Here is a 19,014-nt window from a genome sequence, read left to right on the forward strand (position 1 = left end):
TGGAACAAGACAACATTGAATAAGTAGATTGTTTAAACGAAAAAATTATAATAATATAGGCTGATAATTACAATGGCAGAAATCGAATTGGCCTTGATAAATAAGGTTGAGCTTCGTATAGCATTGGCAGAAGATGACAAGAAATTCGAAGAAACATTGAATTTATATCTAGCTCCGTTACTCTTAAAATTGAGTAGTCCTTATACTGAAGTAAGACAAGCTATATTGAAGATAATTCAGTATTTAATTCCTCGAATTTCTGCAGCAAGAGCAATCAAATTGCCAGTTAATGCATTATTAGATCAGGTTAAAAATCCCAAACTTCCAGCTGGAGAAGGTCCTCCGCTAGTAAGATTGTACTCGTTGCTACTTATATCAAGATCTATTGAGCGGTTGTCACCGGAGGAAAAGATGAATTTGGTACCGAAAGTCATTGAGCATATAAGTACATACCCTACAAGTGTATCTTCAAGATTATTTAATGTATTTTGCAAGCTTTTAGAGTCTTGGAAAGTTCCAGAAAGAGATTCAAACGAATTTAATGATATGAATAGGTTTCTACAGTTTGATAAATACCCTCAAGATGAACAGTTTCTCGCCAAGGCGATAGGAAAATTTTTATTATTGCAACCCAACTCAACTGCTAACCCACTTCAATCTCCTGGTTTAAGCATAAAAGATACCTCCTTTTTTACACAAGATGCTGGTGTCTCCTACAAATCATCGCAGGAAATATACCTCATCAAGATACGTCTATTAGAATTTCTTAAATCTGGTTTTCAACCGAAAAATATAGCTATTCCCTTATTGATTGCATCTTGTGATTCGTCATCTTCAATAAGTGATCCGTCAGAAATTCTATTTAGAAAACTCGATTTAAATCTTGAAGATTCTTCAATTATTGATTCATTGATAGAATTATTTCTTGGCTCAACTGAAACTTTTATTCCGCCTGCTAGGCCCGTGTTGCAAGAAAAGATTCTATCCATATTAGTAAAAAGCAAGTTAGCAGCTCAGCACTCGGATATATCAAAACTTTCCAGCGTTGCATTGGCATCTGATTATTCCAAATTAAAAAGAACAGCCGTTCATTTTATAAAATGGGTAAGTAAAAATAATGGAGAAAACCATAGCCTTCAGGCAGTTAAAGAATTCAATATTGATATGGCGTCTCAACTCAGAAGTAACTTAATGGGCGAAGGTTGGCCACGAATAGATATGGCGGGTGTCAGAAACTATTCTTCAGCTATTTCTCAACGTCTGTTACAATACGAAGCATTAGGCAATATTTTGAAGTCTAATCCTGAGTTAATAGTTCAAGATTTTACGTACTTTGAATTTTTATTTCAATCCCTTGAAGGAGAGGAGTCTGATTTGAGATCGGCTATTCAAGATGCGCTCTCTGGGTTAACAACTCATTTACCAAATATATCTTTGACTTCCAAAAATAAGCTCAAAAATTTGGCCAAGCGATATCTAAGCTTTGACAAAAGTGAATCAAAAGAAAACTTACAATCGTGTCGCTACATTGCAATCAAATATATAAATTGTGCTTTTCCGTTTAGTGATTCAGAAGCCAGAGTTATATGTATTCTTGGAACTTCGAAGGATAATAGACCAGATACTATTGAAGAAGCACAGAAAGGACTTCACCCACATTGGTTCAATATTTTGCAATCTTCTAATACTCTTGAATTCAAGGCCACTGCTGATTTACTAGGCAGTAACTCTAAGGTGGAATTTCCATCGTTTTCTGATATAGTGTTCACATTGAAGAACGAATTGAATACCATGAAAGATCAAGAGAATGCGAGATTATTGGGTTGCATGGGATGCAGTATTCAATTTATTCTCCATACTTTGGTTATGCAGTCAATTGCTGGTAAGTCAACAGTCGTTGTTCCAGACGAAGAATGGTTAACAAGAATTGAGAAAGCTATTGAAGTTGATAGGACCGTTATAAATTGTTTGATAAAAGAAATTAGCTTGGTTTCCCAAGAAGACGCTATAATGGATGAGACTTCTAAGTCTCACGAAAGCTCTTTCAGTGTATTCCTATCAATCATATTTGATTGTTTTGTGGGTCAATATAGAAATAATAATAAGATATTATCCAACATTACTTATGGTACCACATTTACAAAATTAATCTCGTTATCTCCTCCAAAAGTTATTGAAAAATTATCCTCATTTTTGAATGATTTATTACTGATATGTAACGATAAATCTTTAAATGAATCTTCATCCACACAGATTGCTAAATCGATCGGTATTATTGCAAGTCATCCTATTAATGATAATTCAGTGGTCAATGAATTACTTAAAAAACTAGTAATAGAAGAGTTGCAAGGTCTGTTATCAAAGAGCAAATTGCTTTCGGCTGGTTATTTGTTTTCTAGACTAGCTCTCCGTAAAAGAATTAATTTTATTGACTCTGAATTACCATCTATATTTTGTGAAAAGCTTGTTGGTGCTCTTAAAAATCTCAACACGTATAATGTTGCATTGGATTGTATTTCGCAATTAGCCATGTTTGGTGTTTTGGGCCCAGAGCTTGAAGTAGACATTAGAATAAAAGCTTGTGTCAGTAAATTGATTGAAGAAATTAAAATAAGAGTCAAAAAGTGTGACGAAAAGTCTGTTTTAACGTTATCTTATCTTGCCATGGCTTGTAATGATACGACGAACACAGAACAGCTCGACCAGTATGAGAAATTAGTATATGATACGCATGTTTCCAAACAAATTGAATATGTATTTACAAGTGGAGAAGCTTTCACTATTCTAGCAGCTGGTTGGGATTCTAAAGTACTTGAAAGACAAATGGATATTCAAGATGAGGCTATCGAATATATTCCCAAAAACACTTCAAGGCTTCCCTTTATTTTAAAAATGACATTACAATCTTGTAAAAATACGAAACCCTCTTTGCGAAAAGCAGGATGTATCTGGTTGTTATCGTTGGTTCAATATTGCGGTCATCTCAGTGATGTTAAAGACCGTGCAACTGAAATTCATCTTATGTTTATGAGATTTTTAGCTGACAGAGATGAGCTAGTTCAAGAATCAGCATCCCGTGGTTTAAGTATTGTTTACGAAATGGGAGATTACGATTTAAAAGACACCTTAGTTCGCGGCTTGTTAAAATCTTTCACTGATTCCAACTCATCTGCATTAGCTTCAGGGTCAGTTGGTCATGAGACTGAATTATTTGAACCTGAATTATTGAAGACAAACGACGGTTCAGTATCAACATATAAGGACGTTTTGAATTTAGCCTCTGATGTTGGTGATCCTAGTTTAGTTTATAAATTTATGTCCTTAGCAAAGTCATCTGCTTTATGGTCTTCAAGGAAAGGTATGGCATTTGGCTTAGGATCAATTTTATCTAAATCCAGCCTTGACGAATTGATATCCTCTAACAAAAGCCTTGCGAATAAGTTAATACCTAAACTATACAGATATCGATATGACCCAAACTCTTCAGTTTCTAAATCAATGAATGACATATGGAATGCTTTGATTAAGGATTCGTCGAAAACAGTTAATGATAATTTCGACTTGATTCTAAATGAATTGTTGAAAGAAATGGGCAACAAAGAATGGCGTGTTCGACAAGCAAGCACTGCAGCCCTCAATGACTTATTACAAACAGTATCCTTGGAAGCATATGAAGAAAGACTAGAGCAAATATGGAGTATGAGTTTTAGGGCGATGGATGATATAAAGGAAAGCGTCCGTAAGGAAGGGTCTGGTTTGACGAGATCATTAGCAACAACTTTGACAAGAACAGCCGACGTTAAATCAGGCGCATCTACTAACAAAGCAAAGAAAGTCTTATCTAATTTAATACCATTTTTGTTAGGTTCTAAAGGGTTACTCTCAGACGCGGAAGATATTAAGAAGTTTGCATTGGAAACGATATTAAAGTTATGTAATGTAGGAGGATCAGCAATCAAATCGTTCATACCGGATTTACTTGACAATTTTATTGGCCTCATGTCATCGTTAGAGCCTGAAGCAGTTAATTATCTCGTGTTGAATGCAGATAAGTATAATATGAAGAGCAATGATATTGATGCACAAAGATTACAGAGTCTTGGGCATTCACCAATGATGGATGCAATTGAAAAATTGTTAGACTCACTAGATGATTCGTTAATGCCAAAAACAGTACGAATCTTGCAGCAATCGATTAAAAAGTCAATAGGTTTACCATCGAAAGTATGTGGTAGTAGGGTATTAGTAAGTTTAGTTATAAAGCATCTTGAACTTATTAAACCTTACGGTGACCAATTATTAAAGATATGCATTAATCAACTTAATGACAAAAACGATACTATTGCGTCATCATATGCTACAGCTGCAGGGTATTTGTGCCGAATTTCATCGATTGATAAAATTGTTGAATATTCTAAAGTTTTACTGAAACTTTACTTTGAGGGAGACGATGATAGAAGTAGGGAAATCGCGGGTATTGGTAGTGAAAGTATGTCAAAATATTCAGGTGATAAGTTTGAATTAGCTTTATCAGCATTCTTGCCTTTATCATTTATTGGAAAGCATGACAATGTCAAATCGGTCAAACAGCCATTTGAAAGAGAGTGGATCGAAAATACATCTGGAAATAACTCTATTAAATTGTACATGAAAGAAATTTGTGACATTTGTGAAACCTATTTAAATTCTAATCAATATGGAATAAGAAAAACTATTGGCAAAGCCATAGTAGCATTATGTAATTCTATTGAAGAAACTTCGGCTTTTCCCCAACATGTCATGAATGAATTATTCAAAATTTTGATTGAAGCATGCAAGGGAAAATCTTGGTCTGGGAAAGAATTAATCTTAGAATCCCTCATATCAATTTCCATAAAATCCAGAATGTTAATTAATAATGACAATGACTTATTCAACAAAGTAAATAAAGTCGTTTTGACAGAAGCTAAGAGAAGAAATAAAGAATATCAAAAGCACTCAGTTAAGCTAATGGGCAAATACTTGAAAGAATTTCCCTCTAATGAATTAATAGAATCATATGTGGATTTAATGACTGGCTTGCTATCTGATGATTATTATGAAGATTCAGACGACGAAATGGAACAAGTTAAGTCTAGTATATCAATGGTTAAATTAGAAGAAGAAAGGTTATTATTCATCAAAAACCTATTTGAAACAATTTCCATGCCAATTAATGATGATTTATGCAATCTAATGTTGAAAAGTTCAATCAACTTATTCAAATCAAAAATAGATATTACCTGGAGATCAAAAGTTCAAATAAATCAGAATTTTTTAGGTTTTGTTAAAGAATTAATTATAAATGACGAAGTCATTAACACTGAAGAAATGGAACTCTTATTCAGTATTTGGAAATTACTAGAAGATGAATGCTTGCAATCAAGTACTATTGAAAATGTAAAAATTCAATTCATAAGGTTTAGCAAGATGCTCATTGTCTACCTAGAAAGAGTAAACGAAGTTAAGAAGGCTGAAATTGTAACGAGTTCATTAACTGAATTTCAGAATGTTGAAACTTCGGCAATTATTCAAAGTGAATTACTCAAGACTTATGATTAGAATCTTAGTATACTAGTTCTCTTCGGTCTCATTCCACTATTTTCATGCGGTAAAACGTCGTCGGTCTATGGTTACCCAAATAGTTCTAGTTAATTATTATATTCTAAAACAGAATAATTTTCTTGGAGACGGCTATTGTCTCTTGATCACAACTGACAATAAAGATACATTATACTTATACAAATAAAAATTTTCAATATACACTAATATATAATTTGACTAGTTCTAATTAAATTTATATTTTTAAGGTGCTTGTGTTAAAGTCTTCATTGAAAGTCGACTTCATGGCCCTGCAAGCATAAACTAGAGCTCTTAGTACATGCTAAATTAAGGTTCCCACATTTGTGGCGAAGAGGACTTACAGAAAAAGAATCTTATACAGTAATAAGAAAATTTTATTAACTATATAACCTATTGACCACCTCTTAATCTTAGGACTAAGTGCAAAGTAGATTCTTTTTGGATATTGTAATCAGATAAGGTTCTACCGTCTTCTAATTGTTTACCGGCGAAAATCAATCTTTGTTGGTCTGGTGGGATACCTTCTTTGTCTTGAATCTTGGACTTGACATTGTCAATAGTATCAGACGATTCGACCTCTAAGGTAATGGTCTTACCTGTCAAAGTCTTAACGAAAATTTGCATACCACCTCTTAATCTCAAAACCAAGTGTAATGTAGATTCTTTTTGAATGTTGTAGTCAGATAAGGTTCTACCGTCTTCTAACTGCTTACCGGCGAAAATCAATCTTTGTTGGTCTGGTGGGATTCCTTCTTTGTCTTGAATCTTGGACTTGACATTGTCAATAGTATCAGACGATTCGACTTCTAAAGTGATAGTCTTACCTGTCAAAGTCTTGACGAAAATTTGCATACCACCTCTTAATCTCAAAACCAAATGTAATGTAGACTCTTTCTGAATGTTGTAGTCAGATAAAGTTCTACCGTCTTCTAATTGTTTACCGGCGAAAATCAATCTTTGTTGGTCTGGTGGGATACCTTCTTTGTCTTGAATCTTGGACTTGACATTATCAATAGTATCAGACGATTCGACTTCTAAAGTGATAGTCTTACCAGTCAAAGTCTTGACGAAAATTTGCATACCACCTCTCAATCTCAAAACCAAATGTAATGTAGATTCCTTCTGAATGTTGTAGTCAGATAAAGTTCTACCGTCTTCTAATTGTTTACCGGCGAAAATCAATCTTTGTTGGTCTGGTGGGATACCTTCTTTATCTTGAATCTTGGACTTGACATTGTCAATAGTATCAGACGATTCGACTTCTAAAGTGATAGTCTTACCTGTCAAAGTCTTGACGAAAATTTGCATACCACCTCTCAATCTCAAAACCAAATGTAATGTAGATTCCTTCTGAATGTTGTAGTCAGATAAAGTTCTACCGTCTTCTAATTGTTTACCGGCGAAAATCAATCTTTGTTGGTCTGGTGGGATACCTTCTTTATCTTGAATCTTGGACTTGACATTGTCAATAGTATCAGACGATTCGACTTCTAAAGTGATAGTCTTACCTGTCAAAGTCTTGACGAAAATTTGCATACCACCTCTTAATCTCAAAACCAAGTGTAATGTAGATTCTTTTTGAATGTTGTAGTCAGATAAAGTTCTACCGTCTTCTAACTGCTTACCGGCGAAAATCAATCTTTGTTGGTCTGGTGGGATTCCTTCCTTATCTTGAATCTTGGACTTGACGTTATCAATTGTGTCCGAGGATTCGACTTCTAAGGTGATAGTCTTACCTGTTAATGTTTTAACGAAGATTTGCATATTTATAATTTGATTATTAAATTAACTTATTAATTAAAAGTATAAAGAATAGATTAATAACATTCGAACTGAGTGGCAATATAACCCCTTTATATATTGTGTGAATAGATAGACAATCAATAGTCACGTGTGTATCATTTAACGACAGAAAAAAAGAAATTCACAATATCGCCTAACTTGGAACACTTCCGCATTGCTCTAAAATAGAAGGCAATAGAAACGTCGCATCATGCACCTGATAACAGCCTAAGCAAGATTCAAGGTTTTCCAAACTTAAAAGCTTGAGTAAATTGATGAGGATTATGTAGAGAAAAAAAGTAGAAGTAAATGTAATTGTAATTGTAAACGGAAGAAGATAGATAGTGGGCATTTGAAGGAACAGATTCTATATTCGATAAACGAGAATTGCATTAATGAATCTCGGACGTTTCAATAACATGCCATGTTGCTCCTCGTAGGAGAATAAGTCATCGAACACAATTGGTGGGGCTGACACGGCTAGCGAAAGAATAGTCAGCAAAAGTATAGCAGGGAGTTCTTGAAGGGATGGTTTCTGCTTGTTTTATGTAGTCGACGCAATTTACGACCGAGATAATAGAGGCTTGCAGCGAGAATGACTCAAATGCGATATTCTGAGCTTTTTTTTTTTTTGGCTTTAATTCCGTGAGTCAGCAGGGTCGACCTAATCTATAGAAGAATGAAAGTTATCTAAATTACAACTGAATTGCGAGCGAATTATTGAAATTTAAAAAGAATTATTCTTTGTACATATTTCTATTTAAAAGAATGAAGATTTACTTCAAAAGTCGAGGTTATTTCAAGAATTAGATTTGTCAAATCCTCTTTCTTGTGCAATAATTTTCAATGCTAGTCTCTTTGAAAAATATCTAGACACAGCTAGATTACCACCCATATACCAAAATTTTGGATGGCCCGAGTCTCTCCACATTGTGTTTATTTCACCTTCATCATCGAGACCCCAAACAGGGTTAACCTTATCAGCCACCTTATCACCAAAAATCCGTCTAACAGTATCTCTTATATTAGAGTATCCGGTTGCTAATACAACAATAGCCAAGTTATCAATCTTCGTGCCGTCAGAAAAAACAAGACCATTTTCAGTGAAACGTTCGATATTTTTACCTTGTTGTACTTTAATTTTGTCATCGGCAATTAATTTAGAACAGCCCACATCAATGTAGTAACCTCCGCCCCTTCTATATTATTTTCCAAATAAACCAGTTCCTCCATACCCACTATCAGCTTTAAAACCAGATTTTTTAAGTGACTCATGTAAGTCCTTTTCAAGAATCATAGTTTGCCTATACTGTTGCTGCATAACTAAGTTTAATAATTTCAAGGGCATGGACTGCAAGATTAAATCGGCCGTTTCAGTTTTTGGTCCGCCTTCCTCGTACAAGCCTTTAGTACTCACTTTCAAGCCAATTTCTGAATTGATAACACAAGTTGTTGATCTTTGGACTAAGATAGGCTTTGCCCCATGTTCATAGAAATCTTGAGCAATATCATGGCCAGAATTACAGCAGCCCACTACTACAGCGTTTTCACCTTGAAAGGATTTACCAGTAGAATGTTGCGATGAATGAACAATTGTTCCTTTGAATTTGTCCTGATCTTTAAATGTGGGAATATTAGGCTCTCCCGAATGACCTGTTGCCATTACTATGTGCTTGGTTTTAATATTCGTCAATTTACCCGTATCATTGTCTATGATATTGACAGACCAGACACCAGTAACTGGGTCAAAATCAGCTCCAGATACTGTTTTATTAACCCAATAACTTAACTCCATAGATTTTGAATAAGCTTCAAACCAATCACCCAATTTATCTTTAGGCGTGAATACTGGCCAAACATCAGGAAATTTGATATAGGCTAAATGATCATACCAAACAGGATCGTGTAATACTAAAAACTTGTAACGATTTCTCCAATTATCTCCAATTTTACTATTTTTCTCAATAATTAAGCAATCTATACTCATTGTTTTCAACCTAGCAGCTACATTCAAACCACCTTGACCCCCTCCTACAATCAAAACTGTAGGGGTCTTTTCACTACCCCATTCAAAATCCTTCTCACGTTTTTCTAACCATGAAATTTTTCCTTGGTTTTGACCATGGTTTGCACCCTGAGGTCTACTTCTTCCCAAGGTTTCTTCATTACCTTTGATATTTTCTAAAGCAGTGTATAAAGTGAATGCCTTTAAACCACCGGGTGCATCCTTCTCATCAACTGAGATCAACCTAATAAGTCCGTTTCCGTAACCAAATTCGTTCTCAAACTTCACAATAATCTGGACCCACTGAATGGGAATAGAATTGGTGTCGTCGACTTTATGTATGGTCTGAAGCCCAACAACCTTGTCGAACCTATGATCAGCAGTAGTATCAATTTCAAAATTCTTTAATTTAAAAGAAGGAAAAGAATTTTCGGCCACATCCTTGATATTATCTAGATCATGGAACTGACGATATTCCCATGATAAAGCTAGATGATCCTTCCATGACGCATGCGAAGCAATAACAGAGTTCAATTTATCTAGGTTTTTTTAGAAGGGTCATTCTGGATCTCTTTCACAATTGTATTGAATGCATTAATCCATTTTGAGGCCAACTCATACAAATTTTTATTTTCAAGCCCATTATGATTCGGTTTTAAAGTGCCATAAATTTTGGAAGCCGGGATATCCAGATCAACGGGCTCGTAAGTCAATGGAGGATTAACCTCATCGGCCATATCAATTGTTGCAGCAGTTGCCATTTTCTTCAGAGTCTCTTTTTATAATGCAATAAAACTAATAAAATCAAATATAAGTAGATAATAGCTGTAGCGTAAAAGTAAAGAAACTTTTAGATAGTATTACTTGTATATTGGAATGAATAATAATCTGTATCTCGCGATCCAGGTGTTTTAAATATCGTAGCAATTTGTGGGGTCGCACATAATATAACTAAAGTTTAATTAATCTCCGAATACTCCCCGGGTATACTCGTCGGCGATTAAATTCAAGCACACAGTAATTTTCAGATAATCCTTCAATCGGGTCGTCAGTCAGATACTCAAGATATGGTGAGGGGTGAAAATAGTGGGTAGCTAAACGAACAATCGAAGGAAAATCCGAACGCGCAAGAAGCATTGTCTCAAAAGTGGGAGAGAATAAGTAAGTATCCTATGTAGCACGTTAAAATAGGGGAATAAGCACATTGTTTATCGTTCATTGAAGGAGTTTGCAACGTAGCTATATCAAAAAGCTGGAATAAAAAAAGTTTCAACTCCCGGTGACCCCTAGCAAAGTTATGCTCTAACAAGTAAATTTGAATAAATGAATAGCTTATTCATAACATTAGACTGCTTTATTGAATACTATACAAATTAAATAAAACTATCAATATGATTACTGTCGGATTAGTATGATTAGCTGTATCTCTAATCGTAGATGAATGCAAAATCTGTGCGAAGCTTAGCAGACAGGGTTAGTGAGCCCAACAGCCCAATTATAGGTACCCAAAACTAAGATTGTCACAACATAGCTGCTTGCAATCGAATAAAAACCGTATCTATACGAATGCAGGGTATTCAAACCGAATAATTCAACAACAAAAGTACTAACAGTTGTTAGTGCTCCACAAAAGCCATATTATGACCACCTAGAGCGTAGCTTCTGTAATATGTCATCTCCTATGTTACAAAATGTCAGTGACATTGAGTCCAACACGACGAAAATCTTTCTGGTTAATACACGATGATTACTTTTTCCGTCCAATCCAAATTAATCGGAAAGTGATCGTAAGACGTAAAGCAAATCAAATACATATACTTTGTATACATTTTGTATATATTATATATCCTATTAGACACACATATATACAACGATATATGTACTTTCATTTGTCCATTTTCCTGTCTTAATTATATGCATAATGTATTAAAAATAATAACAATTGTCACACTCGATATATTATTTAATTAATATGTCCCAAGATTTCATTAATACTGATAATCATACGTCTAATTTAAGTTCGAATAACTTATATACAAATATAAACGCCGGTAATAGCATCATGTCTGAAGAATTAGCTGTCAAAGATAATAGTAATTCTACCGTGGCGTCCGATAATACGGAAAGAACACCTTGTGACGCAGAAAATGGTCTGATATATACTACAGGAAGAAGTGTAGTTTCGGATAATGCTGGCAATCAGGACAAAGGTAAAAATTTCCCTAATGGCGAAAGCTCTTCGGCCAGTGGTAAGTCGGAAAACAGCCATGCAGATGACGAGAACGATGGTAGCACAGAAAACAATTCCAAGCTTGGACAGCCATCATTTAGTTATGATTCTGAAATTTTTCAACTCTGTCAACATTATCTTACCACGAAAAATCATCAAGGTTTAGCATTGGTTGCGAGACAAAAAGGTTTACCTCCATTTTTGAGATTTAAGATTTGGCCTATACTATTGAAGCACCATCCATTCGTTGTGAATCCATTTATCGAACCAGATAATGAAGTTAATAATGAAAATGATACGAATACTGAAGAAGATCTCAAACTGGATATAAAGAGGGATTTATTAAAATACATACATCGTTTGAACTACACAAACTTAATTGATTTGAATAATGCATCACCAGAAGAACAAGAAGTCTTTAAGATTTTGGAATCTTCAATCTTGAAATTCGTTAAAAAGTGGGGCAAGATAATGAAATATGATCATGCTTTAACGTGGATTGCTTTGGGCCTTGCCGAATGGTTTCCTCCTATCCCTAATACATCATGGGTTTTGGTTGGTAGAGATTTTCCTTCGTCCAAAACCTCATGCATTAAAAACCTTTTTCATGATTATTCCAATTATATTAATAATGTTCCAAACCTCAATGAATACCTTGAGGATTTAGTCAATGATAAAGAAATTATTAACATGTCATTCCGCGACGTATATGAACGGTTAGTTTTAGTACTATTGCATGCACCAGAAGAAAAGATTAAGAACAAATCTAAAGATTTATTGGGCCCAAAGAAAATTAATAGAAAGATCTTGCCGATTAATGGTGGTACTATAGAAGAAAGAGTTTCATTTTTTATTTACTGCTTTAGAAAGTTATTACCTGAGTTATCCCAGTATTTCCAAGAAGAACAAATTTTAAATAAATTTGGTAGTCATGATGATGAATGGCTAATCTGGTGGTTAAAGTGGTGTGGCTCGAAAGTGTGGTCAAGGTTAGACCGAGGCAGAATCTGGGATTTAATTTTTGGTTGGAGATTACAAAATTTTAAGAAATCCAATTCATATTATGTAGAGAAATTAAATTTGAGTGATAACTTAATTAATAAGTTGGGTCCCGATAACTTTTGGTCTGTGAGTAAAGATAATGACGACCTGACGATAGAAAATTATAAAAAATCCAGCTCGTTTAAAGATTTGATTAATGAATTGAATATTAATGAATCTTCAAATTCAAATTCTCCTACTTCGAATTCGCCGCTGAATTCATCAATCAATGAAGATCTACTTCCACCACTGCCATTATCTTCATCTTCATTTTCATCGTCAAATATTGCACCGGCTGATGAATTTAATATACCGTTCTCAAAATTGGATCCCCATGTTGAATTATTATTTGTCACATTGGCCTTGTTAAAATCTAAAGAAAATACGTTGATGGAATTAGATCAACATGAAATTAGACAATTCTTGTCAAGGTTACCTACGAAATCCATAAATATAAGTAATAAGTATAAGCATTTCAAGCCTCAAGAATCAGATATGAATAATAATATTATATCAAATGACTCGAGGAACAATCATAAAATTGACTTCATGGATAATATTATTAACGAATCCGGGGAATTGTGGAGAAAATGGTTATGGCTGGAAATGATAGATGACAATTAATGGGCAAATATATATATATATATCTACATTTATATATACACCCATTGGTTTTTTTGAGTAAAAACTTAAGATTTGTTATTCAGATATAACTTGTAATTAAACTCCAACAACCTAACACCTTTTATCTTGTAGTATGACAGTTTAATAGTCTTTGAATTCCTGATTTATTGGTTGTTATTGCGAATTCAATATAAATTTCCATTATTTCGATTTTTTTGCAACTTTCTTATTATATATAATAATTGTCAAAAGAGCCATCATTCTTTAACATCTTAGATAAAATGATTGCTGACAGATTCATTATATTGTATTATAGTCTAAAGCATTAGTAGCCAACTGAATGATGAAGTATTTCAGCTCTTTGGAACATCCGTATCAAATTAGGAAAATAATTCTTTCGTCAAGCACGACCTTTAAAATATATTTGATAAATATTTTTGATAGCGATGAGAAGAGTAAAACTTATCAACGATAAATATAAGCAAAATGAGTAAGGAAGAAGTCGAAATAAAGAAGGAGTCTAAGAAAGACAAGAAAGAAAAGAAAGAAAGAAAGAAAGAAAAGAAAGAAAAGAAGCAGAAAAAAGCTGTAGATGAAGACAGTGATAATGAAAATGAAAGTAGCGGTGACAGTGATGATGAAGAAATAGCTATTGATTTAAATGCCGGTGTACCATTATCTAAGAAGCAAAAGCGTTTGTTGAAAAAGGGTAAATTAAATCTTGAAAAGTTAGCAAAAAAGAACCCACCACCAAAACCTATCTTGACAGAAGAAGAACAAATCAAAAAAGATGCTCAAGAACCTAAGAAATCTGAATATGGTGTTTGGATAGGTAACTTATCATTTGATACAACAAAAGAAGATATTACAAGGTTTATCATGGGAAAGACTAATGCATATGATGCTGATAGCAATGATGGGCTTGTCAAAATTGAACAATCTGATTTCATAAGAATAAACATTCCTAAGAAAGAAAATAAAATAAAAGGTTTTGCTTACGTCGATCTTCCAAGTGCCAAGCATGTCGATACTGTCATCTCCTTAAGTGAATCGCATTTGAATGGTAGAAATTTATTAATTAAGAATGCCAATTCCTTCGAAGGGAGACCACAGAAGGATACGAATCCATTATCTAAGAACCCACCATCAAGAATTTTATTTGTTGGGAATTTGTCCTTTGATACTACTCAAGATCTATTAAGAGAACATTTCAGACATTGTGGTGATATTGTCAAGATTAGAATGGCTACATTTGAAGATACTGGTAAATGTAAAGGGTTCGCGTTTATCGATTTCCGTGATGAATCAGGTCCTACGACTGCTTTGAAATCGAAATTAGCCAAAAGTTTAATTAATAGACCATTGAGGTTAGAATATGGTGAAGATAGATCGAAGTTGACTCCAAAAAAATTCGCCAGAAATAGAGATAATTTTGAACCTTCAGAACAAGACTCAATTTCGCAACCACCACCTCAGGTTTCAACAACTAGAGAGAGAACAAAGCCACAAGCAACACCATTCAAGAGAAAATATGATAAGCCTGAAAATAATTCTAACAAAAGACAGAAGTCTTCCATTGCCTTAGCTACAGCTCAAAGAGCCAGTGTTGCTATTGTTCCTTCGTCTGGTAAGAAGACTACATTTGACTGAATCAATTATCAGCCATGTATAATATACTATTATTTAGAATTTAATTTCTTGTATCGCTTTATCAAAATCGCACGTCTGATTGTATGCTACAGAAATAGGAGAAATTTAAACGTATAAAACAATATATTCAGTAATACAATTAATCAAAATAAAACTAGCAAAATAAAAAATATATCAGTAAGACAATAATGAAGAAAATGATAGTAACAATAAATTATAAAAAAAACCAAAAATTTCAACGAATTATATACATTAAATGTACAATTGAAAATTACAGAGTAGAAACGAGACAATATACATATTCCTTAGTGATCACCCGCTTTTCTACGCTTTTCAAACTCTTCAGCAGTCATTTCCATATAATCTGGGTTCTTCAAATTCTTTTGATACTCAGCTTCTGAAACTTCTTCATATACTGAATAAGTTTCATATGCTGAGGACGAATCTGAGAAGCTTGCTGCATTATCGGCCCTTTTTGACGACGAAGTCACTGGAACTGCCTTAGTTTTGGTTGACTTTCCATCTGGTTGCTTCGAAATATTCACAGGAGCCGCGCTTTTCGTACTAGGCTTTTTCTCTTTACTCGAAACAGCTGGCTCTTCAGCATTTGCATCAGACACCGATTCCCCTCTAATTCTTTTAGTTAAGCTCTTAAGCTTACTAAAACTACCCCCAGTACTCTTAGAGTCATTCACGTTTGAAACATTCTTAGCATTATTCTTAGCATCTAAAGCTACAGCGGTACCAGCACCTGCGGCACCAGCAAGGCCGGCAGTAGCTAACCCTGTGGCACGAGCTCCAGATTTTTTCTGAGATGAGCTGTTAGAATTGTCTTCATTCTTTACTGGTTTCAGATGATCTGATTTATTAGCAATGTTTTGTTCCTTTGAACTACCACCAATATTGGCAAAGATAGGAGCATTCAGGACTTTAGAAGGTCTATCAGCCTCAGTAATATCTTTCGAAGGTTCCGTGGATTTTTGACCTTCGGCTAAAGCAGATCTCTGAGTAGCGTTGAAGTTGTTTAAATCAGCGTTATCGAGTTCGATTTGTTTACTTAATTTAGAAACCTCAAGTTCCCGTTCTTCAATGAGTTTATTAACATCTTTCACGTCAACATCCTTATTCAATTCAGAGGTTAATCTCGCTTTCTCTGCCCTCAATTCCTTAATCTTGTTTAAATTATCGACTTCGTCTAATAATCTAGATTTTTGTAATTCTTCAAATTCTAGCTTTTCCTTGAACATTTTTACTCTTTCTTCATGCTCCTTCTTCAATTGTTCGATTTGAACCAATTTCGCTTCTGCAAGCTTGTCGGCCTCTTCTCTAGCAGATTCATCATGAGCAGCCTTTTGTTGCTTTAATTCTTCAATTTCTTCTTGTAATTTCTGAGCTTCCTCAGCTTCCTTATCCTTATGCTCATTATAGACGCGTTCTTTTTCAGCTCTCTCATCTTCTAATTTCTTTACATCGGATTCTCTCTTCTGAGTAGCTAACATAAATTGGTGTTCAGGATCATTAGCTAATCTATCAGCCTCAGCTTTTTCGTGGGATTCTTGCAATTTACGTTCTTCTTCTTTCTTTGCAGCTACTCTTTCTTCAGCCTCTTTTCTTTCAGCTTCATTTTTTAATCTCTTTTCTTCCAACTCATCTTCAACACGTTTGGTCTCAGCCTCTTCTTGAGCAGTAGCTCTCTTACGCTCATGCTCTCTGGCTATTTCAGTAGCTAATTGATCTTTTTCATCTTCCCAATCTTTATATTTTTTCTTAGCGTCAGTCAATCTGTCGCCATGGGACGAAGCTTCAGATTTTAAATCAGTTAACTTAGCTGCATATGTGCTCAAGACACCACCTAAGACACCAACCTCAGCAGATAATTTATCATGCTGCTTTTTCTTAGTTTCTAATTCCTTTTTAGTGGTAGTAATCTTATTGTCTAGTTCATCTTTACTAGCTAAATTTTTGGAGATACCATCTTGCTTTGCTGCATGTTTAGCCTTCAAGTCATCTAATTCTATGGTTCTTTCATTCAATTCGGCAGTGAGTTCTTCAATCCTGGTAGACAACTCGGAATTAGCGTTATCTAATTCAGTCTTCCTTTCATGCAATTCTTCAATCTCTTGAGTTGTCGTTTCTTGATTAGCCTTTGCATCTTCCAATTCTTGTTTCTTAGTTCCTTCTAATTCTTCATGGTTCTTGATAATTGTATCTTTATCCTTGGAATGCTTCTCAACGGCAGTAGTTTCACGTTCTTTGTAATCTTCGTTGGCTGTATCAATTTCTTTCCTAGTTTCTTTCTCAAAATTTGCAGCTGTTAAGTCAGAATTCTTCATCTTTTTCTTTAAGTCTTGTAATTTGTTTCCAATATCAGTAGTGAATTTAGACTTTTGCTTTTCAAGCTTTTTGTTATGCTTATCAAAGTCCTTTTGCAACTTTTTTTCATGGCTTGCAACCTTAGAATCCAATTCCTTTTTTCTCTTTATTTCATCTTCATTTCTAGTCTTCGAGACTTCATCATTGATGTTAGTTATAACTGGAGCAACTCTTTTAGCAGCAATATCCAATAATTGCTGTTGAGTCATCCTCAAACCACTTCCTAAGTCAACAACCTTATTAGGGTCGTCGAGACTACGAGATAACGAAGATACGGCTGCAGCGTTTAACTCTTGGTAACGGCTTAACAACTTAGGCTTATCCTTCAATTTGTCTAAGACTTCTTGATTAGGTAAAGGCACAGGTTCATATTTAGATCCTGGTTGAGTTACAAGCTCAATTGGAGCTTCCTTGACTACATTTTCAATCTCATCAGATCCACTTGCATCTTTGTCCTTAACCGCAGTTTCGGATACTTCCTTAGTAGCTTCATCAGTAGTTGCAGGCTCGTCCTTCTTAGTATCACCGTTCACTTCGTCTTCAACTTCTGCTTGTTCAGCTTCTGACAATGGTCTTTCTGATTCATTGTCGGCCTTAACATCATCTTCATATAAATCTTCGCCGTATTCGAGATCCTCGGTCTCTTTGTTACCGCCAAATACGCTTTCTTTAGGGGTGTCAATTGGCTCATCTTTCAACGAACGCATAGATGCATCCTTCGACAGCTTTGGATCAGCTCCATTTTCTTTCAAGGTAACCGCCTTTAATGGATCAACCTCAGTGTTCTTCAATGTCACTGCCTTGGTTTCCTCTTCATCACCCTTGTCTTCAGCTTCCTTCTCCTTGGCTTCCTTCTCCTTGGCTTCCTTTTCCTTGGCTTCCTTCTCCTTGGCTTCCTTTTCCTTCTTCTTCTTCTCCAATTTGGCCGCCTTTTCCTTTTCCTTCTTCTCCTTCTTCTGTGCATCTAATGTAGGATGAGTCGTGAACTTGCTAGGAACATGTATATTCTTAATAGAGTTATCTTCTTTTAATTGCTGACGAAGGTTCTTTTGCGAATGCCCCGATTCTCTGAATGGGGACACCCATTCCGACCCACTGGTCAATTTCTTCAATCTAGTGTTTTGGGTAGAACTAGTCTTGGTTGAAGCATTATCACCATTGCTAGCCCTCTGTTCAACAACTTCGGACATACTTAATACTGATTGCTGCTAAGTTGTTAGTATTGGGTTCCTTGCTTTCCTTGTTGTTCAATTGGCCCGCTCTACGTACGTTTTAATTGTATGGATGTAATTGTCGCTTTGGTACTTAATTTCCAAGAATATGAACTAGAAAAGAAGAAACAAATATCGTCCACCTTATACTAATTTCTATCTAGGGGGTTGGCGTTAATGAGCGGTGAGCAGCGTGATCGACCGGAACTGCCATTTGAAATGAAATTTCTCATTTTCTGTCACTATTTATGCCCGAACAAGTGACTGAATAATACAAATCTCTTATATTTCCGACCCATTTCCGACAATGCCCAATTCCTCAATTGAGAGTCTTCTTTTGCTTATGGCTTTCCTAATCGGTAAATAGAATAACTTACGTAACAATGCATCTGCAAAATGGCTGGCCTACGTGTCCCAACCAATGACCCGTCGGTATTTTTCAGCCATATACCCAGTCGTTCATGACGTAAGACTAGACCTCACCCAGGTGTGTGGAT

The 19,014-nt window shown here is 35.0% G+C and overlaps 5 protein-coding genes across 5 annotated transcripts; 3 read left to right on the forward strand and 2 right to left on the reverse strand. All coding sequences in view use genetic code 12, as the record gives it.

Annotated features, from left to right (window-relative positions):
* Nucleotides 1–72: 72 nt before the first annotated feature.
* On the forward strand, nucleotides 73–5,580 carry DEHA2F02794g (DEHA2F02794p; the record flags this gene model as incomplete). The annotated part of the gene is made up of 1 exon (XM_460487.1): nucleotides 73–5,580. The coding sequence occupies one exon, from the start codon at nucleotides 73–75 to the stop codon at nucleotides 5,578–5,580; it is 5,508 nt and encodes a 1,835-aa protein (XP_460487.2).
* Nucleotides 5,581–5,991: 411 nt separating this feature from the next.
* DEHA2F02816g (DEHA2F02816p) lies at nucleotides 5,992–7,365 on the reverse strand (the record flags this gene model as incomplete). Its single annotated transcript, XM_460488.1, has 1 exon — nucleotides 5,992–7,365. One exon carries the CDS (start codon nucleotides 7,363–7,365, stop codon nucleotides 5,992–5,994), a length of 1,374 nt encoding a protein of 457 aa, XP_460488.1.
* A 3,995-nt stretch (nucleotides 7,366–11,360) lies between these two features.
* DEHA2F02838g (DEHA2F02838p) lies at nucleotides 11,361–13,283 on the forward strand (the record flags this gene model as incomplete). Its single annotated transcript, XM_460489.2, has 1 exon — nucleotides 11,361–13,283. The coding sequence occupies one exon, from the start codon at nucleotides 11,361–11,363 to the stop codon at nucleotides 13,281–13,283; it is 1,923 nt and encodes a 640-aa protein (XP_460489.2).
* A 486-nt stretch (nucleotides 13,284–13,769) lies between these two features.
* Nucleotides 13,770–14,933, forward strand: DEHA2F02860g (DEHA2F02860p; the record flags this gene model as incomplete). The annotated part of the gene is made up of 1 exon (XM_460490.1): nucleotides 13,770–14,933. The coding sequence occupies one exon, from the start codon at nucleotides 13,770–13,772 to the stop codon at nucleotides 14,931–14,933; it is 1,164 nt and encodes a 387-aa protein (XP_460490.1).
* A 305-nt stretch (nucleotides 14,934–15,238) lies between these two features.
* On the reverse strand, nucleotides 15,239–18,496 carry DEHA2F02882g (DEHA2F02882p; the record flags this gene model as incomplete). Its single annotated transcript, XM_460491.1, has 1 exon — nucleotides 15,239–18,496. The coding sequence occupies one exon, from the start codon at nucleotides 18,494–18,496 to the stop codon at nucleotides 15,239–15,241; it is 3,258 nt and encodes a 1,085-aa protein (XP_460491.2).
* Between the last annotated feature and the right edge of the window lie 518 nt (nucleotides 18,497–19,014).

The sequence above is a fragment of the Debaryomyces hansenii genome (genome assembly GCF_000006445.2).
Source record: "Debaryomyces hansenii CBS767 chromosome F complete sequence".
Lineage (NCBI taxonomy): Eukaryota > Fungi > Ascomycota > Pichiomycetes > Serinales > Debaryomycetaceae > Debaryomyces > Debaryomyces hansenii.